At 55.7% G+C, this 22,802-nt stretch overlaps 4 protein-coding genes and 1 long non-coding RNA gene across 8 annotated transcripts in view; 2 read left to right on the top strand and 3 right to left on the bottom strand.

Moving 5' to 3' along the window:
• The window catches only part of FMO5 (flavin containing monooxygenase 5), a 7,440-nt gene extending 5,449 nt beyond the window's left edge, over nt 1-1,991 (bottom strand). The window contains exons 1-3 of the mRNA XM_027896543.1: nt 1,875-1,991; nt 409-566; nt 6-194 (exon numbers count right to left, since the gene is read on the bottom strand). Coding sequence (XP_027752344.1) covers nt 6-194; nt 409-540 — 321 coding nt within the window. The 5' untranslated portion in view covers nt 541-566; nt 1,875-1,991. The remainder of the gene's footprint in view (nt 1-5; nt 195-408; nt 567-1,874) is intronic.
• The window catches only part of LOC114063941, a 15,197-nt gene extending 11,028 nt beyond the window's left edge, over nt 1-4,169 (top strand). The window contains exon 3 of the long non-coding RNA XR_003572649.1: nt 4,065-4,169. This is a non-coding gene — a long non-coding RNA (uncharacterized LOC114063941). The remainder of the gene's footprint in view (nt 1-4,064) is intronic.
• On the bottom strand, nt 3,854-6,913 carry PLPP6 (phospholipid phosphatase 6). Its single transcript, XM_027896553.1, has 2 exons — nt 6,514-6,913; nt 3,854-4,653 (listed from the first exon to the last, which is right to left on the bottom strand). Exons 1-2 carry the CDS (start codon nt 6,908-6,910, stop codon nt 4,283-4,285), a joined length of 768 nt encoding a protein of 255 aa, XP_027752354.1. The 5' UTR covers nt 6,911-6,913; the 3' UTR covers nt 3,854-4,282.
• A 340-nt stretch (nt 6,914-7,253) lies between these two features.
• Nucleotides 7,254-13,374, top strand: FAM78B (family with sequence similarity 78 member B). Of its 4 annotated transcripts, none has more exons than XM_027896580.1 (5): nt 7,254-7,516; nt 8,614-8,677; nt 8,803-8,944; nt 9,611-9,781; nt 12,997-13,374. In XM_027896580.1, exons 1-5 carry the CDS (start codon nt 7,254-7,256, stop codon nt 13,233-13,235), a joined length of 879 nt encoding a protein of 292 aa, XP_027752381.1. In that variant the 3' UTR covers nt 13,236-13,374. The 4 variants fall into 4 exon arrangements, with proteins under 4 accessions (XP_027752381.1, XP_027752384.1, XP_027752382.1 ...); XM_027896583.1 differs by having other exon boundaries at nt 13,098-13,249; XM_027896581.1 differs by lacking the exon at nt 8,614-8,677 and having other exon boundaries at nt 7,254-7,514.
• A 1,454-nt stretch (nt 13,375-14,828) lies between these two features.
• PRDX6 (peroxiredoxin 6) lies at nt 14,829-22,795 on the bottom strand. The gene is made up of 5 exons (XM_027896584.1): nt 22,617-22,795; nt 20,863-21,019; nt 16,748-16,894; nt 16,065-16,211; nt 14,829-15,512 (listed from the first exon to the last, which is right to left on the bottom strand). The coding sequence occupies exons 1-5, from the start codon at nt 22,706-22,708 to the stop codon at nt 15,381-15,383; spliced, it is 675 nt and encodes a 224-aa protein (XP_027752385.1). The 5' UTR covers nt 22,709-22,795; the 3' UTR covers nt 14,829-15,380.
• Between the last annotated feature and the right edge of the window lie 7 nt (nt 22,796-22,802).

The following is a 22,802-nucleotide window of genomic DNA, read 5'->3' as shown; positions in this document are numbered from 1 at the left end:
CTCACCCTGAAGCGGATGTGGCGGAGCAGGTCAAAGTGCTGAGCGTACATGCGGAAGTACTCCATGATCTTGGAGTTGTGCATGTAGTTGGGGAAGTCCTCGGGGATGGGGAAGTCGCTGAAGCACATCATCTCCTTGGAGGTGTTGATGATGACGGAGCGGTAGATGCTGGCACGGCCATCCTCAGGGCGCTCCTGTAGGAGCAGGGCATGGCTTACCACTGGCCAGGGGATTGATGGGGAGGAATGGCCAAGGTTGATTGTGCTGCTCCTTTACATGGAGCCCCTTCCCTCAGTCTCACAGAGAGGACCCCACCATGGCTGGCTGCATGCCACCCCATCAGACACCACTGATCCCTGGGGGCCACTCTGCTGACCCCCACCAGAATACGTGACTGGCAGGGTTTACCTCAAACCTCCAGAGGCCTCCGATGTCCCGGCTCCTCTCGAAGCAGACGGGCTCCAGCCCCTCCTGCAGGCAGGCTTTGATGGCACACAGCCCGCTGCTGCCTCCGCCGATGATGGCCACTCTCTTTGCCATGTTGGGCTTCACCACCGAATCTCTGCCTGGGGACAGTGCCAGAGAGTGAGGCTGGGGAGTGCAGCTGTGCAAACTTTTGGCCCTGTGCACCAAAGAGGCCCCAAGCAGAGAGGCAGCCCCCCCGAAGTTTGCCTGGGGTTGTGAAGTAGCTTCTGTTTCCTCCCCCCTGCCAAGTGGGGACTGGCCACTGCTGAGTTTTGTACTATCTTGGTGTTACCTTTGGATGCCCTGGGGAGGAATGCTACCGAGTTCCAGGCAGCCTGAAAATCTCCTTGCCCGTGCCAAGTCCCAGCGATGGAGGCACACTAGAATGCCGTGCCCTGTCATGGAGCCCGATGGCTCCTTCCCAGGTGGGTGACAGCCCCTCTACTTGCCCTTCGCCCTCTTCCTTCCCCGTCCTGCTGCCCCGGTACCCACTTCCCGGAGAACATCCTCCACCGGGACACCCTCCACCGACCTGCGGCTGTGGGAGCAGCAGCCCAGGGAAGGCGGGCGGCAGGCGGGGAGCCCCTCGGGGGTCTCTGCCGGGTTGCCCCTCGTCGTGAGGCCGGACCGCGGCCTGGCTTTGTGATACGCAGCGGCCGTGAGCGGAGCCTCCCCCTCCGTCACTCCTCCCACGGCGCCAGGGGAAGGAAGCCAGGACGCGGCTGGCTCCTGGCGCCTGCTCGGCTTTTCCGGGAGCGGCTGTCGCTACAGCCTCGACAGCAGGATGAGGAGCCGTCCCGGGCGCCGTGCGGGGAGACAGACACGCAGCCGGTCTCCGTGGGTGCGTGCTGAGTGAACAAACACTGCCCTGAACTTTTACCTCTGGGATTATATGGATCAGCCCAACCCTGTTTATCCTGGTAGCCGGGGGCACACACGGCTCTATGTGCTCCGGTGGCACTCGGCAGCGTATCGCCCACGCCCCCCGTGGCCCTGGGCTGGGCGTGTTGGCACAGTGTCCCTACAACCGCGGCTCAGGGTGGTGGGGCCAGCTAGAAAAAGGCTGTCCCCGGCAGCAGGAGGCACAGATCATGTGGATCCAGAGCTTCCTGCTGGCTCCTGCACACTCACAGCCAGACAGCCCTTCTGGACTGCAGTGGAAATTTGCTCTCCCATGTCCTGGGAACTTTGTCCCAGAGCTGAGCAAAGCACAGGGCTGTGGAGGAGTCAAGCTCTGCAGCTGAAATGGCTTTAAGCTTCTAAGCCTCACAGTATGTCTGCAGTAAGTTTGATAAAGCTCTCTCTGTACCTTGCTGATGGCAAGGGCTGATCTCTGCCCAGGGCAGAGATGCTGAGCTGCGAACCCACACACTGTGCCTGCCCATCAAAAAGCATCGAAAGCGTCTTACCAGGCAGGGGGATCAGCACGGGTACAGCAATGTGGCAGCACTGGCAGTACTACTCTCCCTGCTCTGCTCTCAGCTGGCTTCTGGCTCTTTTGCGAGCTTTGCCTGGATTGCACAAGGGTGATATGTGCAGGAGACCTCTGAACCCCACTGCTATCCTATCAATCTTTCGCAGATTGCCTCCCAATTTGCTCTTCTCTCTACAGGAGGTTGCACTGCTCTGGACTTTGCTGTGCTGTGCTTGGGCTCATGCCATGGCATTTCAGTCAAGACCAGCTGGTTGATGTCCATGGGAAAGTTACAGTTCCCCATGCCTGGCAAGCACTCAGGATATACAGTGTGGGGAGCAGTGTCTGCTCTGGGCTTCCACAGTAGGCAGGGGTGCCACAGGACAAGCAGAGCAGAAAGCACCAGTCTACTCCTTCTTATCAGTGGGTTAGTACTCATCTTTGGAGGAGCAATGACAAGTGACAAGCACAGGAGGAGACCAAAGTCTCTTTGGTGGAGGTGGGGAGATGTAGAGAAGAGGTAAGAGTGGCTGGGCAGCCTGTGAACCAGAAGGGCTGTGCACTGGTGGGTGCCAACAGGCAGCTCATGGAGGGTCCTGCAAGTGAGTTGGGGCAACTTCTGGCACGCACATGTATGTGGGAACAAGCCAGAGGTGTGGCTTTGTGGATTTGCTGTTGTATTCCTCCATGACCTGGAGAGGAAGATCCCAATGACTGTAAGAATCGCTTGGATGAAATGCACGCTGTGTTTGGGAAAGAGCAGAGGTGTTTTGGCACAGCTCACCAAGCTTGGATCACCTCAAATCCTACCCACGCTGCAGTGTGCCACCTGTCTGTGCTCCTGCAGCCACCGCAGGGCTTGTCTCTGCCTTGGGGCAGGAGGGCTGGCTGGGGTGTCCGGGTGCTGCTGTGCACATGCTGAACTGGCCCAGCCGGCTGCCAGGCATGCAGTGCAACCCAGGGGATTATTTTTTTTGGTCACTGGAGCACAAACCCACATCTGGTAGTTTCACTGGCTCACCCTGGCAGTGGGTCAGGGCTTGGCTCTGGGGGAACTCTGTCAAGCACTTTCTGTGCCTGTTTAACTGACAGTGGGTGACAGACAGTGACAGGGCGATTGTGCCAGTGCCCCTCAGGCTGCTCTTGCACACTTCACCCCGGGGAACAGCACACTTAAACACTGCCTGGTCTTGATATGACTTAATTGGTGCTTTCCAGAGCCTGAGTACATTAGTAGACCTCAGTGACCACAAGGAGCCTCAGCTGGACCCAATCACCCCACCCACACACCAGGAGCGCTATTTAAGCTCATTATTTAAGCTTAGTCCGGAGCCTTCCCTCCTTGCGTGGCTCTGGTTCTTCTGCTTTTCTGGTACAGTCTCAACTCCAGCTCATTACAGAGGCTCCTTGTGGTCCCCTCCTGCTGAGGACAAGCAGCCCTCTGGTGAAAAACAGACTACCCTGACCAGTGGTACCAGGGCAGGTGGTGGTTGTCAGAGCTTCTTGCTTACCTGCAGGAGGTGCAGGTAAGGCTCAGTCCTGGGGCTGCCCTGCAGCCTGGGAGAGGGTGTTTTGCTGGGCTATGAGGAAGGGGCTGGTTCTCCAGAATGCTGCCTGCAGCCTGGGAACATGTTGACGATCAGGAATTGCTGGGAATGCATTGTACCCCCTGGGAAACTGAAAATCCTGTGGAGGGGGAAAAGAAGCAGGGAAGCTCCGCACAAGGGCTTCAGAACCAGGCTGCTGTTCCCCTGTTATCAACTGGATGGACCAGCCCTTTAGTCCCACTATCCTTTCCCCATGGCATTGGGAGCCAGGTGCCTGTGTCCTCATTGCTTAATATCTGACCTCAGTGCAGTACTTGAATTGAGAGCAGAAGGGAAGAGAGAAAGGCAGAGCTATTTATAACTCTGAGGAGAGACCCCCACGAGCCCCTCCAGACAGGTTTTATAGAGCAGGCTGCACAGGATATGCTTATGACAGCAGCGTGATCAGTGTATTTATAGGATACAGATACATGAGTGATTGTAGACAAACCTCTGCGAAGTCACAGCTACCACATACACCATGGGCTACTGCAAGTGACCAGCAAGAGCATGCAGATTCACAGTATCAGCAGTGAGCTGCCGGATGAAATGTGCTGAGCCCTCCCCAGGCTCTGCAGAGACTGTTTTTTTTGTCACAGAACAGTCAGTGCAGCTGTTTGGCCAGTGCAGACCCTGCCTGACACCTGACCAGGAGGGCAAGACAGCACCAAACATCCAAGTGCAGGCCAGGAGCCTGCAGCACCGCTCGTGTACAAGTCTTGGCCGGACTGATGGGGTTTAGGATGCAAGTTCAAGTTGCAGTATCCCTTCCCTTAGAAAACCAGCACATGCCCCTCCTTTGCGAGGAGCCCGTCTGTCAGTGGTCCCAGAGCGCGAAGAGGGCGGGCGCATTGAGCGGGGATAGCCAGCAGTGCTCCACCACGCTGTACAGGGCGTAGCCCAGCACCAGCCCGAACAGCACGTCTGTCATGTTGTGCCTGCCCAGCATCACCCTGGAGATGCTGACGATGAGGGCCCAGAGCACCACGAGGACGCGCAGCGGGATGGCGAGCACCAGGTGCCGCAGGACGAAGCGGCACACCAGGGCGGCGCGGGTGGCGTGGCCCGAGGGGAAGGAGTACTTGTCCACTGAGATGGTGACGAACATGTCCATCTTGTTGTGGGTGGGCCGTGGCCGCTTCACCAGCCCCTTCACCACCGCCACCATCACCAGGTCCAGCAGCAGTGCTAGGAGAGACAGGAGCAGTGGGTTACTGAAAGCACAGCTGTTACCTATGAAAGCACTTGGCTGCCCAAACCTGCTAAGAGAAGGCGGCGTTTCCCATGGCTGCAATACCCAGGCAGGGAGAGCACAGCACTCATCTGCACTTGGCCTTCTGCAGCGTGACCACATCCTCAACCTCTACTGCTGCACGAAGCCCTTGTGCACCACTAGACCATCCGCCTGCCTCGGCCCAACAGGGCTTTTGTGTAAAATCTGATCTCACTGTGACAGTTGTCAGGCGTGTCAGTTTTGACAACACGTGTCAGAGACAGCCTGCCCTATAACCTGAAAGCAGCAGAGGGATTAACGTTCTGCACAATGCCCTTCCTCGCAGTGCTGACTCGGCATGCTTCTGCCCGCCCTGGTGACTGGGGTTCAAACTTGGTGAATGATCAACCTGCTCCAAGCACTCAGCCACAGCTCAGCGTCAGGGGCTCTGAGATGGTGTGGTGCCAAGGGTCCTGGAATCTGGCTTCTCCCTGCTGCTGGAGGGAAAGCTGACCGTGCTTTGGTTTTTAAGAGATGACTAAAGGATGATTTATGTAACAGTGGCTTGCCCCTGAGAGCTAAAGGCTGTTGTGGTAGAAGATGGAAAGTAGCTGTCAGAAGTGTTCAGCCAGTATTTGGCAAGAGCAGCTTCTTGTGCAGGGCAGAGGGTGCTTTCTCCACCCCTGTGAGTTCTGCTTAGCACAGCCCTCACAGTCAGGGCCACTTTTTCCAGAGAAGCCATGCAGGAGATCAGCTTCTGCTTGTCCTAAGGCTTGTTTCTGGACACCAAATATTTTGGTTGCTTATGTTCATTTCCTTTGGTTAATCATTTCAGAGAATGTGTTGGTTTGGGGTTTTTTTGTTGTTTTGTTTGGTTTTTTTTCCCTACATGTAAATCTAGATCAATGACTTTTTCTCTTTTTATATAGGATTTGGGAGATTCAGCTTGGACATGAGGGAACCTTCCTTCCCCACACAGGTGCTGCAGCCCTGGGACAGGACCCCAGAGAGGTGGGTGGCTGTGGCCCAGGGTATTGAGAGCTGGACAAGGCTCTGGTACTGGGACAGATCTCCTTGGAGAAGTTAGGCTGGAGGCCTCCAGGTTCTTTCTTACAGCTCTGCTGTGGGACTGTAATTTAACCATGTGCTGCTAGCTGAGAAAGATGCACAAACCTATATACTTGCCACCAAGCAAATTTCAGTTCAGATTATAAGTGCGAGATTCTTATTACCTGCAACTTAATACAAAAGTAAGAACCTGAAAAGGTCTGGTGCTCTGGAGCTACTACAGTTCCTAAATGGGCAGAAATGAAGACTCTATACCTAGGATACTCTGTGTGTTTGCATGTGAAGTATTACACAATGCAAGATTAAAACACGTCCATTAAACCAAATTTCCTCACTGGCTGATACACATCAATTCGTGAAGGCACTGCGCAGGCAGGGAGCCAGGGGTGCAGATGTCTGTGTGCCAGAGCAGCTTTTCAGGGAATGGGCTGGTGTCTCAACACTAGAAAGCTGCACCTAGAATGCGGCGTTCGGATAAGCCTGAAGAGCTAAAATATTTCAATCATCGCCCCGAGAGCTTTGTGCAACTGCAGCAGCAGTGCAGCTGTCGGGAGTTTGGCAGTGCGTGGTGGGTGGGAACCGTGAGAGGTGAGCCCTGCCCGTGTCACCACACCCTGCAGGACTGCTGGCTCTGATGCCCGGCACCCCACATGTGCCTGCGCACAATCAGGTGCCCTCGGGGCTGCGGTTCACTAGCTCTGCCCCATCCTCTGTGTCCCCCCATCCCCGCTCGGCTCCCTCGGCCCCAGGCGAGCCCCGCGCCTCACCGAAGAGCAGATTAAGCAGCACCTCCCTGGCGGCCGAGCTGTCACTCTGGCAGAGCCCGTAGAAGGTGCCGAGCAGCCAGGGGATGCCGTGCCCCGACACCTCGATGACCTTCATGAGCGGGCGGGCGCTGCCCCAGGCCGAGCCCTCCCCGGCGCACACGCCCAGGCGCTTGGAGGCCCATAGGTCGATGGCGAGCAGGGAGCTGAGCGCGATGCCCACGAAGGACGGGTTCAGCTTCATGCAGTCCTCCTCGGGCAGCGGCGCGGCCGCCGGGGGCTCCCTGCGGCGGGACGGGCTGTCGGGGGCGGCGGGGCCGCGCTGGCTCAGCGACAGGAACTCCAGCCGGCCGCCGCTGCCACCCGCGCGGCGCTCGCGGCTGCTCCGGGGGCTCGGCATCGCGGCGGGCGCCGGCCCCCGGCTGCCGGGCCCGCATGTCCCCCCCGCCCGGGGCCGCTTCGCTGTCCCCTCTCGCCGCTCCCGGCGCGCCCCAAGGACGCGGCGGTGCCTGCCTCCCTCCCTCCCGCCCCGGTACCGGCCCCGCCGCCGCTTCCGCTTCCTGCTCCGCCCGTGACGCACGTGGAGCTCCCGGCGTACGGCGGCTGGCGGGGGCCGTAAGAGGCGCGGCGGCGGCGCCTTCGCCCTGCCGGCGCCGGTGCGGGCAGCGCGGCGATGCGCGGCGGGCGGGCACCGACCCCGGCCGCCCCCCCGGCCCCGCGGTGACGGCGGCCCCGCGGCGGCCATGGGGTGCCTGCAGAGCGTGGCCTGCAAGGCGCGGGTGCGCCGGGAGCAGATCGTGGTCTCGGACGTGTCGGCCACCATCGAGCCGGCGGCCACGGCCATCGAGGAGAGCTCGCCGGTGGTGCTGCGGTACCGCACGCCCTACTTCCGCGCCTCCGCACGCGTGCTCATGCCGCCCATCGCCCGGCGCCACACCTGGGTGGTGGGCTGGATCCAGGCCTGCAACCACATGGAGTTCTACAACACCTACAGCGACCTCGGCGTGTGAGCGCGGGGGGTGCGGGGGGACGGGGCCGGGCACGGCAGCGGAGCGGGGGCACCGGGCTGGGCATCGCGTGGGCACCCTGGCACACAAGGCACCCCGGCTCGCCTGCGGGCACCGTGTGCTGCCCCCTCGGCACCGGGTACTGTACCCCCTGACACCATGTGCTGCGCCCCTGGCACCGGCTGCTGCCACCCCAGAGCCCGTGTGCTGCCCCTCAGGCACTGGGAGCTGCCCCCCTACCCCGCCTCAGCATCCACAGCCTCACACGGGCGCCGCCCTCACCCCGGCACCCGCTCCGAGCACCGTCCCTGCCCCCACAGTTCCTGCTCCTCGTGTGCCACAGCGTGTCCTGCACCATCCCCGTGGCCTGGAGCTCGTCCACCTGGGGGCTCTGTGGCCGCTGTCTCCCCCCGAATACCGCTACCCCTCTGGGGCCAGGTTGTGAGTGCGGGCAGCGCTGGGGGAGTTGCCTCCCTGGCTTGTGTTAGAAGCGGGAAGCGTTGCGGTGCTTGGCTGAAGTGGCTGCTTGGAAAACAACTTTTCTCAAGGATGAGTGTGTACTGACCTGAGGGGACACCAAGGGGCAAAGCAATTGGCTCTGTCGCTGTGTTCTCTTGCCTTTGGAGAGGGGTGACGTGTGTTTGAAGCCAGATCTCGGACTTGGCAGGAGATTTCACCAAAGCTCCTGGCCTGTAATTGTCTTGTGGGGATTGTCTCCCTTGCTGTAGCCACAGGTGTTGGTAATGAGTACATCAGCAAAGATTTGGGCTGGAATTCCGCCCCCCCTCAGCCATATTGCAGAAGTTCCATGGCACCAGTGGCAGGTATAATTGTGGGATTTAATTGTTGTATGTGTCTCTGTGCAGGTGCCTGTATTTACAGGCATAAAAATTACAGGTTTATCGTGGGACCGTATAGGGGGCGGCTGATGGGCTGGGCCAGTGCAGTGATCATGGTGCTGCAGTTGGTGGATGAGGAGGGCTGTTCTCCAGCACAGGAGCTGATTAAGGAGAGAGTGACCTCAGAGAGACTCGGCAATGAGTTTTGGCCCAGTCAGTTTTATTGCAGGTTAATTAAAATAACGCTGTGTTGGCAGAGCAAAGGCTTCAGCTGGACGTGTGAATCTCAGCAAAGGAACCAAGGCTGAATTTGTTCTTCATGTTGGTCCTGAGAGCTTGCTGCAGGCAGGGAGAGGGTCCCCATGCTGCTGGCCTTCCCGTCCCTCACCAAGTGCCATTGGTGCCATTTCCCTGCTAACCTGGCCTTTCTCTTCCCATTCACTTAGCTCAAGCTGGGAGCTGCCCGACCTGCGAGAAGGAAGAGTAAAAGCCATCAGCGATTCGGATGGGGTGAGCTACCCCTGGTATGGAAACACCACAGAAACCGTGACCCTGGTCGGGCCCACGAACAAGATCTCCAGGTTCTCGGTGAGCATGAATGACAATTTCTACCCCAGCGTGACGTGGGCTGTCCCCGTGAGCAACAGTAACGTGCCGCTGCTGACCAGGATTAAGAGGGACCAGAGCTTTACCACGTGGCTGGTGGCCATGAACACCACCACCAAGGAGAAGATCATCTTGCAGACTATAAAGTGGAGGATGCGAGTGGACATTGAGGTTGATCCCATGCAGCTGCTGGGGCAGCGGGCACGGCTGGTGGGAAGGACTCAGCAGGAGCAACCCCGGATCCTCAGCAGGATGGAGCCCATCCCACCAAATGCACTAGTGAAGCCCAACGCCAACGACGCCCAAGTCCTCATGTGGAGACCCAAGCGAGGGCAGCCTATAGTCGTGATACCTCCCAAGTAGAGCAGTGCCAGGCACGCACGTGAGGACCTGGGTGCTCTCAGCCTGCTGCAAACGAACAGGGTTTCTGAGCCAAAGCAGACCTCTTGGGTTCTCCTGCCTTTGTCGTTGTGGTTGGAAACGTGGCTCCTCCTGAGTCAGAAATAGAGCCTGGCTGGCACGAGGGCACAGAAGAGGGTGGGCCCGGCTGTAGGATTTCCCAGGAAGTGGAATTGAGTGCTTGCAGGGGCATGTGGCTGGCACAGAGGCTTGTCTGGCCTAAATGACTTGTCTTTCCTCGTAGGGCAGTGCAAGAAGCCATGGGTGTGATTGAACCGTGCCCATGGCGAATGCTGCTTTCCACCCAGCTGGAGGTAGAAGTGGAGACCGTGCCTGCTGGATGCGAAGGGCTCCTGCAGTGCCCCTTCCTGCTGGGGTGCCGGTGTCCCCCTGGTGTCCCTACCTATGCATTTCAGATTGGTAATTAACCCCTTGCCCTGCCTGCTGAGGCTGGGCGGGAGGGCCCGGGAGTGGGGTGGGAACAGGCAGTGCCAGGGTCCTGAGCCAGAGCCCGGCACTGGCTGGTGCCCCTGGCTGGGAGGGGGTTTCTGCAGCCAAGGGGAAGTGGGACATGTTTTGCATGCATCTGGGTGTGTTTGGAGTAGTTGTGAGTGTAGGAGATGCCATAGCTCTTTTCCGTCTTGAAGTGAGATCTAAGGGCAGGTTAGATGTCCTTTTGTTTTAAGGTGCACTAAGTCTTTGCAGTTCCTCAATCTCCCCTCCCCAGTCCCACTGACCTGTCTCTTATGGAAGCAAAACCGACTCTCAGCAGAGTGAGAAATGGGGAGCAGTGGCCATTCACCCGGCCCAGGTGCTCACTGACTGTGTGTGGGGGGGGTACCCAAACCAGCTAGGAAGTACCCTGGGACCCACTTGCTTTACTGGAGACCCAAGTCCCTTGCTAGAAGTTGGGTGCTTTCTCATTTTCCACACAAATGCTGACTCATGTGGAGATCCTGCTTTTCATCAGCCACCCGCGGAGGAGGCTGGCTACTGGCAGGGACACCAGTGGAGGGGCTGGCACGCCTTGTGGTGACTCCTCAGGCTCTCCTTTCCGTGGGTGGAAGGCAGGGGTGTAAGTAGAGGCTGTGCAGGGCAGGCCTAGTTTTGCCTGGGAAGGAGGAGGTGAATGTGCTGCCTCAGGGCTGCCTCTTGGTGCTAAAGGTGCTTTGGGGCAACGAGGGATGTTTATTTGCCATTCTCCTTGCCCCTTGCTGCCTGGATGGCTGGCACTGGCTGGTCCATGGGGCAGCAGGGTGCTGTGGGATGCAACTGGCCATTCCCAGGATCTCAGCCTGGAGTTGCAGCTGTGCTGCTGCTGCTCCTGGTGCCCCATCACTCCTGGGCAGGCAGTTACAGCTTTTGCTGCTTTCTCTGCTCTCTCTGTCCTGGCATGAGCCCACTGGCTCCTCCAGCTCACAACCCTACCTTCACATCGCGGGAGGTTTGTGCTGCCCTAGGGATGCAGGTCATTCCTGCTGGGAGGGTCCCATCTGTTTTTCCGCTGCCAGAAGAGCCTGGGATGATTGCCGTGTGACGCTTCCATGCAAAGCCTTTCCTGAGGTGTTAGCAGTGCTGCCCCCAGCCTGGTACTGAGATGCCCAGCCCAGCACTGCTCATCTCCCTGTGGTGTGCCTGCACATCCCCATGGCATCGCTCCCACAAAGCTGCTGAATCTCCTGCTTTCCCAGGGTGGGATGTGCACCCCAGGGTCCCGCCAGCAAAGGGGCTCCCCAGGCATCTTAGACCAAAAATCCCTGTGAAATCCCTGTGCTATTTATTACCCTCAGTAGTATTTGCTGCTGGTTCAATTCTTTATTTATTGTTTCCTTTGGGAGTGCTGCATTCTGACGCCTTGACACACACTTCCCTGTGCCGGGCCCGCCATCCTGCTGCTCCCGCCCAGCCTCGCAGCAGACTGGGAACCTGCTGCTTTTGGTGCCTACGTCGGGGTTTTGTGGGGGGCTACAAGCCTTGCTGTGGGAAAGCTTTGGAGGGAGAGGGGACTCTGAGCTTTGGCTTGCTGTGTTTTCTGGAGCAAACTTCCACAGGGAGCTTGCTGGCAGGAGAGGATGTCCTGCTCCTGTGAGACTCTGCCTGTGGTTTTGTCCTGGTGTGGGACTGATGACAGCTTTTGCCGTGACTGATGTTTTGTTTCTCAAAAGGTGTGTGTGGAGAGGGGTTAGAAGCTTGAAATACTATTTTCCTTAAGGATTTGAAGAGGAGGGGTAAGTACCTTTTGGTTTGAAGTAAGGCAGGTGTATGCTTTTGACCCAGGGGCACAGAAATGCCTCTGGCAGCATCAGAGCGAAAAAGCCAGAGGAAGGAGTTCCCCAATAAATGGGTAGTCCCAAGATGGGCTTCCTACTGGGAGAGGATGCTGCATCCTGAGAGGCTGTGCGAGCCAGCTCCCCAAAACTGGCGGGGAAGAGCCAGGGCTGCATGCAGCCTGTCAGCTCATGGAGCAGCTGTGACACTGCCGTGGTTCCAGTTGCTTGGGAGAGTGGGGATGCAGATGCAGAGATGCTGTTGAATTAATTTCCATCTTTTGGGATGTACTGGCTGTCCCGAGCCGTGGCACATTGTCTGCAGCTGAATTCAGCAGTGACTGAGTTTCTGACCATGAATGTCTGCAATGTCCCCAGGGAGGTGCTTGGTGCCAGTGTCAGGCTCGGTGCCTCTATGTAGCTGTGTGCCTGAGCTCCCAGGGCTGCCCCAGCCTGCAGGCAGGTTCTGGCTGAGCCCTGGGGCCATGCCTCTGTTCACCTCTCCAGGCTTCTGCCAGGTTTCTGTGCCTGTTCCTTCTCTGACGGCTGGATTTGATGCACTTAACTCAGTTTGATGCGTGGGTTGTCTTCGTGGGCATTTCTTCATCAAAAAAAGAAGGGAGGAAAAAAAAAAAGGTTTGCAAAAATTGTTTGCAAAAAGATCTGGCAAACAGCGTTTGCAGAAATGTGCAGGCATTTTGCATGTTGGCAAACGGTGCGTGCTCACACTTGGGTGGAGGTGCTGGGTGAGCCCTGAGCACTGGAGCCCCGGGTGTGGGGCTCTTGGGGCTCAGACGAAGGGGAGGGAGGTGCTAGGTGGGAGCTCCCGTGTGTGAGTCCGGGTTTGGCTCACATCCCTTGGCTGGATGAGCACCTGGACTCCTGGGCTTGTGTTTGACCACCCCATGGGATGCCTTCCATGCGCCTCCCCCTCTGGCACCAGCACCCCATTATCTCAGGGAGGGGCAGGTCATGGAAATGCCCACCCTCACACTCCTATTGCCCTGAGCCTTGGGGTGCCCCTTTCCCTCCTTTGTGTCCTCGGGTCATTTATTTATTTATTTATTTATTTATTTATTTATTTAGCTATTTAGCTATTTATTTATTTAAGTTATTTATTGGTACTTATTGACAACTGGAAGTTGGGGGGGGGGCGTCATTTTTGCTGCACAGTGGGGGCAGCTGGGTCTCCCCCCACCCAGCCCCCCGCGTTTTGGGGTGCTGCCGCGTGTTCGGGAGCGCTGCTAGGGTGGGATGTTTGTGGGCCTTGTGCTCCCATCCCCTTTTGCAGCCCAGAGGGGGAGAAAGGAAGAGGAATCACACCGGTGCCTGCAGGGAGGGCACCCGGTGCTTGTCCCCTTCCTGCAGAAGCTCGGAGCCCCCGCGCTCCCTCCCGTGCCCGTCCATATCTATTGGCCCGGCCTCCTGGCGTTTCTCTGTTCGGCTCCCGCTGGATTTGCTGTTGCCAGTTCCTGGAGATGGTGAGAAGAGCCGGGACACATGAATGTCACTATGGAGAACAGACCAAACCAGGTATTCTGCTGCCGTGTGGGGAAAATCGGAAGGAGAGGAAAGCTGGTTTTGCAGAGTGCCTTAAACATAAATGACTTTACCGAGTCTTGGACTGGTAAATGACTTTACTTGGCTTGGACTTCTGTCTCTGGATGTTATTACCAACTCGAACAAATGTTGCATTTCACTTCTCTGGGATTAAAAGAAAACCACTCGAGCTGTACTGGAACCAAACCCTGTGTTTGCTTGAGTCCATCTGGCTGGTTTGTACCTCTGGGGCCACAGCAGCACCAGGGAGTGGGCAGGAATTCCTGGGCTTTCGATCATCAGCCCCTGCTTGCCTAGTAAGTGGGACCAGTGGCTGCTCCCTGCTGGCTTTAAGGCCTTGGGCCCTGTGACAGGCTTTGTTCCCCCCTTCTCCCTACTTGCAGGTGGCTTGTCTGGTGTCCCAGAGAAGTTGTGCTGGCCCTGCAGTGCCCCTTCTCTAGGGTTGCTCAGGACAGGCTGTTTGCACAAAGCTTGCCATGGGGCTGTGTCCTCAAGCTTCCAGAAAACGGAGCAGTTGGTTGGAAAGCTCGGGGTGGGGGGGAATGGGGGCGGGCAGACATCCCTTTTTCCCTTAGGAAGCCAGATCAAGGCGAGGGCTGTGTGCTGAGGGAACAGCAAGAAACTCAGGAATTTGCGCAGCCCAGCCGTGGGGAACTAGGGAAGCTGCCAAGTTTGATAAAGCTGAAAAACTGCACAGAGAAGAGATGTTTCCCCTCTGAAATCGCAGATTCCCCCTCCCACTTCATGTAGAGTGGAAGAGCAAGAACAAAAGTCAGCCCAGAGACCAGCTGTTTCTATCTTCTAGTAAAAATAATACATAGGAATAATACAGTTTCATATCCAAGGTTCATTTAAAGGCCATTTGGGGAAATACACCAATATTCACTTCATAGTTCCTGAGGGCAATTGAAAATTAATATAACTCTTTTTTCTTTTTTTTTTTTTTTTATTGGGAGGGGAGAGGTAATGAAAGAGGGATCTGGATGCTGCTGCAGGATTAGGATCCACAGGATGCTGGAGGGTATCTCATTGCATCCAGCACATTGCTTACCACGAGCATCAACCCTGCTATTCCCCACATGCTGGGGGGGGGGGGGGTATGTTTGTGCCCCAAGCCAGTTGATTTCCTTAGAGCTGCTCATTTTAAGTGTTGCTGGTTGTGCTGGGCACTGAGGGGTGCTGGCAGCCGGCCTGTGAGCTATTCGGTGAGCAGGTTTCTTTCCTAGTGTTATATTAAAACATCACTCATCTCTTGACAAATCCCTGAGGTGTAGGTGAGGGAGAGCAGGCAGGAGTTTGCATGGTTTGTGCCGAGCTCTGGGAAGAAGAGCAGGACCCTCCCCGCCCCGCAGTACTAAGAGCAGGCCAGGCTGAGGCATGTTCCCTGAGCATTTATCTCCTTCCACTGCCAAGACTCTGCTGTGAAGAGGGAGAGCACAACTGCCTTGGGCGAGACTGTGTGCCCTGGGACAACCTCTTTCCAAAATGCCTTCCTTACAGAGCAAGAACAAGGGAAGTCTGTGCTGTTGCCACCCACCCAGGAGCGTGGGCACCCATCCCAGCTGCACGGCCGCAGGAAACAAAGTAAACTGTGCAGGATGCTGTGGGGCCCAGCAGAAACAGACAAGGGACGCTGCAGGTAGTACTGAAGGTCAGTTTATTTGCTTGATTCCCTCCTCCATTAAACCCGAAAACAATCAACCTCCAGCAAGAGATGATAAAGCAGTAAGAAGTGAGAGATCTGGCTCTGCAGCTCCTCCCTTACTCATGGGACCAAAGGTGTTAACGTGTTAGTGACAGCTGCTTCGAAAGGCACGCAGCAGTTTGGAGCCCACAGACCTGCCTGTCCCAGCAGGATGCCCCTTTGGGGCCTGGCTGCTGACACCACACTTCTCACCATGCCTCTGGAAAAACCTTGGCTGGTACCAAACAGGAGAGACTCCACAGCACGAGCCCTGGACCCCTCACTGGTCTGCTCACCTTCCTTGTGGGGCTGATTCAAGGCAAGAAAACACCCAGAGGTTTAGTTTTGAGGGCAAGTGGGGGATGAACGGGACGGGGAGGATTTTGTACTGTGTGTACTATAAGTGTGATGGTACAAGAGTGCTTGATCGTGTGGTGCCAGAGGGGCAGGAGCTGGGCACGGGGAAGGCTCCAGGGGCGTGCAGCCCGGCGGGATGGATGGACAGACCTCACTCCGGTTGCGGGGTGTAACGCAGGTACTTCTTGCCTGATGGGAGGTCCTTCGTGAAGACTCCTTTGGGAAAGAGCTTCTTGGCTTCCTCATCAGGTAAGGTGGGCACAACCATGACGCTGTCACCGGGCTGGGGAGCAAATGGGAACTGTGAGAGCAGCAGAGGAGCTGGCAGGCTTTGGGTGCAGGTGGCACTGTCTCCCTGGGAACACTCGGCCCCAGCACCCCTGGCATGTCCAGGCAGATCCACCTGGAGCCGGCAGTGAGGGGGTGAGTGGGAGCTACACCAGGAGACATGGGTGATGTCCAAAGGGAGAGTTGTGCCATCTGCCAGCCCTGCCAAGGGGATCCCACAGCCCAGCTCTTCCCCAAACCACTCCCATGAGAACAGGGAGTAACAAGAGGGGAATTTAGGCATTTCTGTGATGCAGGAGGGAGCACAGCTTGCCCAAGTCTGCTCATCCACTCCTATTACTTAGGCTGGCTCCCCCTTGGTGATCCAAGCCCTGTGTAAAGGTGTGCTTCCCTGGGAGGGGGGCTGGTGGATGAGCTGGCACAAACCACTGGGAGTTAGGCTGTAAGAGACAGGAGTTTTAAGAGGCAAGGCATCCTCCACCTGCTGCTTTCCCCACCCCATGGGTCTCCCACATTTCCTGGCTGTGAGCTCTGCTCCCCTCCTCACCTTCCAGTCCACAGGAGTAGCAACTTTCTTATAGGCCGTCAGCTGGAGAGAGTCCACTACTCTCAGGATCTCATCAAAGTTTCTCCCGGTGGTGGCTGGGTACAGGATAGAGAGTTTCAGCTTCTTATCCGGACCAAAAATGAATACCTGAGCACAGGGAGACAAAGTCAGGGGCTGGGCAGATGTTTGTCTGACTGCTCTGCTAGATCTGCTCAGCCCTGCAGAGGTGGGAGGTGGCCTGCTTGATCACAGGTGTTGGGACAAGGAAGATGCCATGGTGGGGATCTCCTAGAGAACAACTGATACCCAAGGAATACATTTTTGCTCTGGGAAGTTGTGTTTCCAATGCCAGCTTTTTCGTTTTGCTACCTGAAATGTTTCCTCCCCTTGACCTGTGCCCTTCTAATGCAAGCACAGGAGGGGGAAGTCCAGCAGATCAAGCACTAACAAAATTTAGGTCAGGACAGGCACAACCAGGATGAGTGGGTGGCAACAGCCAGGTGGAGCTGCTGCCAGCAGACCAGCGCTGCGCCTCCTCTTCCTCATGGTTCTGGACCAAGAAAGTCAACCCAGCTCCTGGAGACAGCCACATCCATCTGGGTAAGCTGCCCCCATCTTCAAGCATAGCCCCAGGGACACAGGGCAGGAGGGCAGGCAGAGGTGCTTCGGGGCCGGGCACTCACCACACGGGCAGTCAGGGGCATGCCATCCTTGTCCCGCTCGTCCGGGTCCAGCATGCCCAGCTGGACAGCCAGCTCCCGGTTCTTGTCAGCGATGATGGGGAAGGGCAGTTTCTCCATGGGCTGTTCCCCGTTGTAGGCGTTGATGTCCTGCAGAGACAAAACCATCGGCACGCTCATGCTCCCGGCCGCGGGCACCAGATGTAAACATGTTCAGCAGCTGCTCTGCAGGAGCTCGTGGTTTGAGCGGCCCCAAAGTCTCAGGATGGGACAGCACAGCCAGGGACTCGTGGCCTTCCGTGGGATTTCTCCATTTCCAGAAACCAGGTGACAAACCAGAAACTCTCGTGTCAGGCCGGACAGTGCTGTGCTCTTACAGGTTAGTTCTTGGGCTGTCTGTGCTCACACCCCGTTGGCTGAGCTGCCTGTGGACCAGCTGCTTTTCCCAGGCTGTGGGTATGGAGCAACAGGGAAGTCTTGCTGATGTAAGTGACTCAGGGGGATTTAACCACCTTTCCCTGAGAACAGGTGTCCCTCTTCCAACTCTCTCTCAGTGCACGATCTAGCACTACTGGCACATGTGTTGGTGCCACACCTGAACTGAACTGTGCATTTAAGGAACAGTTTCTACAGCAGCAGAGCAAACCTGCAACTCTACAGCTAACAAAGGTCAAGTGTCCAACATTTCGTAGGTCTTGTGCAAGGGACCAGCTCCACTAAGTGAGTCACTCCCAACTTACTTAACTAAAGGCTTTTGAAAACAAGAGTGGATGTCTGAGTGCAGGTGCTTGGACACTGCACACTCCCTTCTGAACCACATCAGGGACAGAAGAGAAAACCATTCCCTTCAACAGCCCTACAGGCTCTTGTGACCATGGCTCATGAGGTTACTCCCTGTGCTAGCCCAAACTTGACCTGTTTCACAGGGAAACTGTATTTTGAGCATCTCCAAATCTGGTCTGGACTCGGCCAAAGCATTCAAGCTATCCCTGGAGTTTGCAGTAGCACCTTCTCAGGTCGTACTGAGCCTCAGCAGTGCTGGGAGGAGCCTGCTCGAGGTAGCACAAGCAGAGCAGCTCCCAGCATCAAAGCAAGTTTAACTCAAGGCTTCTGCCCCAGAACAGAGCAGCCTGTTCCTTCCACCCTCTTCATGCAACACAGGGACAGAACTAACTCCAACACCCACATGAGAGGCTGTAACCCTGACCTGGCTGCTCAGGATGCTGCAAGCAGGTCAAGTGGTGCACACGTGACAAGATGTTTCCTTTCCAACTTTTCTCTCTGCACATTTTCTCCCCAGGCCTTTCTGAGTCAACACTGCACTGCAAAAAGGGGCCCTTTATCTCAGCTGGGCTGTGGTCAAGCCTGCCGTGGAAGGAAGGAAGGAAGGAATCTGTTCTGTTCTCCTGCCAGACCTGCCTTATCAGAGCAGAGTGGGAAAGGAAAGCAAGGCTGGAGAGTTCAGGTGAGGAAAAATGCTGAATGCCCCACAGAGGCACAGGAGGCTGAGGATGGAGGGCAGTAAATGTCATGCAACCACCCCCTTCCTCTTCAGAGCAGAGGCTGGAGGATGAAGAGAGCTTCTGAGAAGTAATATCTGAATCCTATGGACTGTAACTCATTCCAAAATGCATGTTATTTCATGACCTGGGGAGCTCTACAAAACAGCCTCACAAACCATACCCTATTTTACAATGAGACACCCACAACTCACTTCCCTATGAATTATTTTATTTTCCAGAGTCCAAGCTGAAACCAGACATCACTGGAGTGCTTTACTCACCCCTGACTCACTAAGGTAAAGGTATCAGTGGCCAAAGAGAGCACTGAAACTTCCTCTGACATGGACAGCACATGCCAACGAGCCCTGCTTAAGAAGCTTGTGCATTCAGCCAGCCCTTAGAGAAGCAGCACACCAACCTGGGAGGTAGGAAAGTGGGATCAATCCCTGGCTGAGCTACAGCCTTGCTCTGAGTCCTGGAGCAAGCCTCTGGATCTTGGCCTGGGATGGCTAAGAACAGCAGTGACATTTTTGGCTGGGAAAGCAGAGCTGAGCAAACTGACATGAGGATTACTGGCTATACTCTGGTTCCACCCTTGCAGGCCCCATCTGCCCACTGAAATTTGGCAGCAAAGCAAGCAGAAGCTTCTTTATTGTTTTGTGTAAGATTTCAGCCACCCCTCCTGCTCACTTGCTCCTCACAGGCTGGGCTCCAGATAAAAACAGCTTCATCCAAAGAGAAAGCATAGGTATGTAAAGGAGTGTTGCACAGAGAGGTCTCCCCAAAGTTGTGCTTGCTCCTAGTGAAGGAAATTACAGTTTGTAGGTCTTAATCAAACATTTAATGAAGACTTTGTTGTTTTTGTTAATACAGCCAGCTTCTGCCAAGGCCTGGTATGCCTTTTTTTCCCCCCACCCCGTGGCTGGGCAGGAGAACCTTTGGGGCACTGTCCCTGGTCCCAGACCTGCAGCAGACCCTAACACCAGCCCTTCTAGTTCAGCTCTTTGGTCTTCCACATTATCTGAAGTTCTAATTGCAGGCAGGTTTGTTCCCCTCTGCACCTTTTCTTGTTCCACTGCAGTTTGTGAGATGGGTGATTTTAAACACAGGCTGGATGGAAGTCTCCAATCTACTACGGATTTGTCCTCATCGATTGGATCTTTTGCTCTGGAGGACTTTCATATGTTTCTTCTTGACAGGTACTGAGCTGACACTTCCAAGCCTCTGTCTACAAGGCTTCTCCCAGCTTGACAGAAAGCTCACCACAGCTTGGGTCACTGCCCTTTGCCTTTCTCTGTGGTTGTCTTGGTAGGTTTCCTTACTCCGCCTCCCATCAACCACTAAGAAGCTGTTCTGCAACTTCTCCAGGTTTTACCTGAGGTTGTGCTGAATAATTCCACACCATCAGCAAAGTCAGCTTGTTGTTCATGTCTTTTCCAGATCACCTGAGTATGCTGAACCCCAGAGAGCCCTGCAGGCCCTGCAGGGAGCTCAGCACTTCCCTCCCTTGACACAACTTACTGCTTCCTCCTGTCTCCTGCAGGAAAGAGTCTGCCCTTCACAAAGCTGAATTAATTGGAAAGCTTCTTGGACTTTGTAGAAGTCAGCAATACATTAATTCAAAGGGATTGAGCCAGTCAAGAGATGAGACTCCCTTGCGAAAGCGCAACCCAAACTTTCTATTATATTTAATGAGATGTTATTTGCTAATTTGACTGCTGGTTTCATCCAGTTTGACCAGCACAGAAATCTCATTTACTGGTGTGGGATTTGTACACCGTTTTTCCCGTGCCCTTCTGAGGCTCGATGGGTAACTGGCCATGAACCACTCAGGTACGAAGGTCAATTTAAGCAATAAGGAAATTAGGTAATTTGTAAAGCCAGTCAGTTGTGAAACAATGTCTGAGTGTGGAAATTTCTCACCTTTTGCATGTCTTATTGCATGCACGTCTCACCCCTGGAAGAAGTGTGAGAACATTCCCAATTTTAAGAGCTAAGAATGTAGCAGGTAATTCACGCAGGGATTTTTACACTGACTATATCTGTCTGAAGTACTTATTTTACAGCCTAAGCACCCCTGATTCCTGGGGTCATTCCCCCTGGCAGCACACCATTGCTGAGGCTGCCTCTGAAGTTTTTTGTTAGTTCCTTTGAAGTTCCTTCAGCAAGTTATTCTGTTCCCATCTTTCTTTACACTCCCTTGTGACGGTTTTACATTTAACAATCTCCTATTTGTGGTTTTATGTCTAACACGTCACACTTGCTCTCTGTTTTATTTTCCCTCCCTAAGTATGAATCGCATCCTTTGAAGACCGTCTCTTCACTTCTGATGCCTCTTTTCCCTTCCTGTTTTATTACAGAACTTTTTGAGGGTCTGTGGATTGGTTGCCTTCCTCTCAGGTTTTGACATCACCTTCACACGTTTTAACCCTTTTCAGCACTGGTGGGACATAGAGTGCCCTGGACTTTGGAGTGCTCCATGAAGAGGGAGAAGACCTTCCTGTTCTGAGTTTAAATAGCTCCAAGCCTGTGCAGTGTTCTGTGTGGGCATCTCCTCTGGCCTCTGGAGCAAGGCAGCAGGGCCAGCTCCCCCTGCACTCCCCCCCAGCCCTGTACCTTGCACCAGGAGAGGTGGTCTTGGACGCTGTCGATGGAGAGCGCGATCATCTTCACGTTGCGCTTGCTGAACTCGGCCGCCAGCTTGGCCGCCCGGCCCAGCTCTGTGGTGCACACGGGGGTGAAGTCCCGCGGGTGGGAGAAGAGGATGCCCCATCTGGAAGGAGAGAGCAGGAGCTGGTGTTAAGGTGAGATGTTGGTTTGGTTTGTGCCACAGACAAAGACCTGTACAGACTGCACGGCACAGAGACCAACGCAGGAACAGCCCGTCTCCGTGGTGAGTGGAAATCCTGTCCTGGAAACTTTGCCTTCCCTGTCACTAGAAGCCTTCATGAGATAAGCTCTGCTCATCATGCTCTGAGAAACACACTGCACTCTGCTCCTCTCCTCCCAGGATCCCACAGGGTATGCTGGAAGAGCTCATGGTTCTTGGTGTGGAGGTGGACACCATGCCAAGTGTATCCTGCGCTCCAGAGACCACACGTGACAGGAGATGTAGATGCCAACCTGCCAGCCACGCTATTGCAGAGATGATCACTGATTCACAAGGCTGGTCAGTACCCTGTACACCTCATCCAGCACTGTGAGGAGATCCACTCAGGTATGTCACGCAACTCAAAAGAATGTGATAACACAGAACCTTAAACCAACCACTGCTGTGAGCTGCTAAATGCACTTAATTGAAAAATAGGAATTAATCAACTAGCAGGGGATGCCAGAAAGTCAACATCACATTGTGGCTACTGTAACAATGATAGTGCCACCTTGCTTTTGCCCAGTGCTTGCTATCAGTGGATTTTGGGTGTTTAGAGCAGGCAGATAGCAGTCTTACACTTTATAGTAAGGTAACCAGTACACAGAGAAAGGCAGCAGTGGAGCCTGGCAGCAAGATGGGCTGTACCAAAAAGGCTCCCAGCTGTCAGGACTTTCCAGAGACTAATGCAAAGCCACCCCCAGCACTTCAAATTCCCTGCCAGGGACTTGTTGCACTATTTCTCAGCTCAAAACTCACGGATCTCACTGCCCTGTGCTTCACCTGGCCCCCAGCGTTCAGTGAACACAGCCACTCACCACAGCAGCTGGGGAAGGAATGCCCTGTCTTACAGATTTGGGAATGGCACTGGAACGGTCAAGTGAGGCACCTGCAACTCTGCCAGAGCCATGGATCACCAGGAAGTTATGGGGCAGCCACCCTGCCACGAGTCTTCCTACACAATAAGTACACTCCTTGAATAAATAGCAGCAAACAATCAAGGGGAAGCTGTTCGAGAAAGGTGCCACGTGGGTGACCAGGCTGGAACAGCCAGTCTTGGAAGCCCCGCCGCTCAGAGGGTTCCTTTTTTTCCCATTTACCCAAGCTCACAATGCCGACAAGAAGGGGACTCAGAACGCTGATTCAAGCCTGCCAAGCGTTGCCGGGAGTGAGTCCCAAACACTCTGTGCCTGTGTCAAAAAATGGAGCAACAGGCTTTGCGGGACACGGTGCCGCAGGAGCCCCCGTGCCCCTCGCCGGGATACCCACGGCGAGCTCCCCGGGCCGGGGCTGCGGCTCCGCGAGAGGAAAAAAAAAAACCACATTTTTGGAACGAGCCCACGGAACTGTGCCGCCCCGGGCCGGGCCCACGCGCACGGAATTCCACGCGCGGAATTCCCCCCGTCTGGAAGGAACCCCCCGCGCCGCTGCCCAGAGCTGCGCGGGGCTCCCACCCACCGCCCTTTCCCGATCCCGATCCCGCCGCGTCCCCGGCGCTCACGAGTCTCCCAGGAAGTCGTGGAAACGGATACGGCCATGCGTGGTGTCCGCCTCGAAGTTGGGCGCCTCGTCCCCCAGCAGCAGCCCCGGCATCGCTGCGGATCCCGCCGGTGTTCCCGGTATTCCCACTCCCCTCCGCTCGCTCCCGGGGCCGCCCCTGCGCGTGCGCGCGGGCCCCGCCTCCCCC

This window comes from Empidonax traillii, unplaced genomic scaffold (assembly GCF_003031625.1).
Source record: "Empidonax traillii isolate 1590-97213 ecotype Southwest subspecies unplaced genomic scaffold, ASM303162v1 scaffold502:size815047, whole genome shotgun sequence".
NCBI classification, from domain to species: Eukaryota; Metazoa; Chordata; class Aves; order Passeriformes; family Tyrannidae; genus Empidonax; species Empidonax traillii.
The sequence above is the reverse complement of the archived record's forward strand: the minus strand, read 5'-3'. Positions and strand labels throughout refer to the sequence as shown.

Coding starts and splice junctions, on each gene's coding strand:
- PLPP6 (XM_027896553.1), bottom strand. CDS start 6,910: ATGCCGAGCCCCCGGAGCAGCCGCGAGCGCCGCGCGGGTGGCAGCGGC. Junction 4,654..6,513: donor GCTGCTTAATCTGCTCTTCG/GTGAGGCGCGGG, acceptor TGTCTCTCCTAG/CACTGCTGCTGGACCTGGTG.
- FAM78B (XM_027896580.1), top strand. CDS start 7,254: ATGGGGTGCCTGCAGAGCGTGGCCTGCAAGGCGCGGGTGCGCCGGGAG. Junction 7,517..8,613: donor ACCTACAGCGACCTCGGCGT/GTGAGCGCGGGG, acceptor CTGTGTTGGCAG/AGCAAAGGCTTCAGCTGGAC. Junction 8,945..9,610: donor ACAAGATCTCCAGGTTCTCG/GTGAGCATGAAT, acceptor CTCGTAGGGCAG/TGCAAGAAGCCATGGGTGTG.
- PRDX6 (XM_027896584.1), bottom strand. CDS start 22,708: ATGCCGGGGCTGCTGCTGGGGGACGAGGCGCCCAACTTCGAGGCGGAC. Junction 21,020..22,616: donor CACGACTTCCTGGGAGACTC/GTGAGCGCCGGG, acceptor CTCTCCTTCCAG/ATGGGGCATCCTCTTCTCCC. Junction 16,212..16,747: donor TGCCCCTGACTGCCCGTGTG/GTGAGTGCCCGG, acceptor CCCTGTGCTCAG/GTATTCATTTTTGGTCCGGA.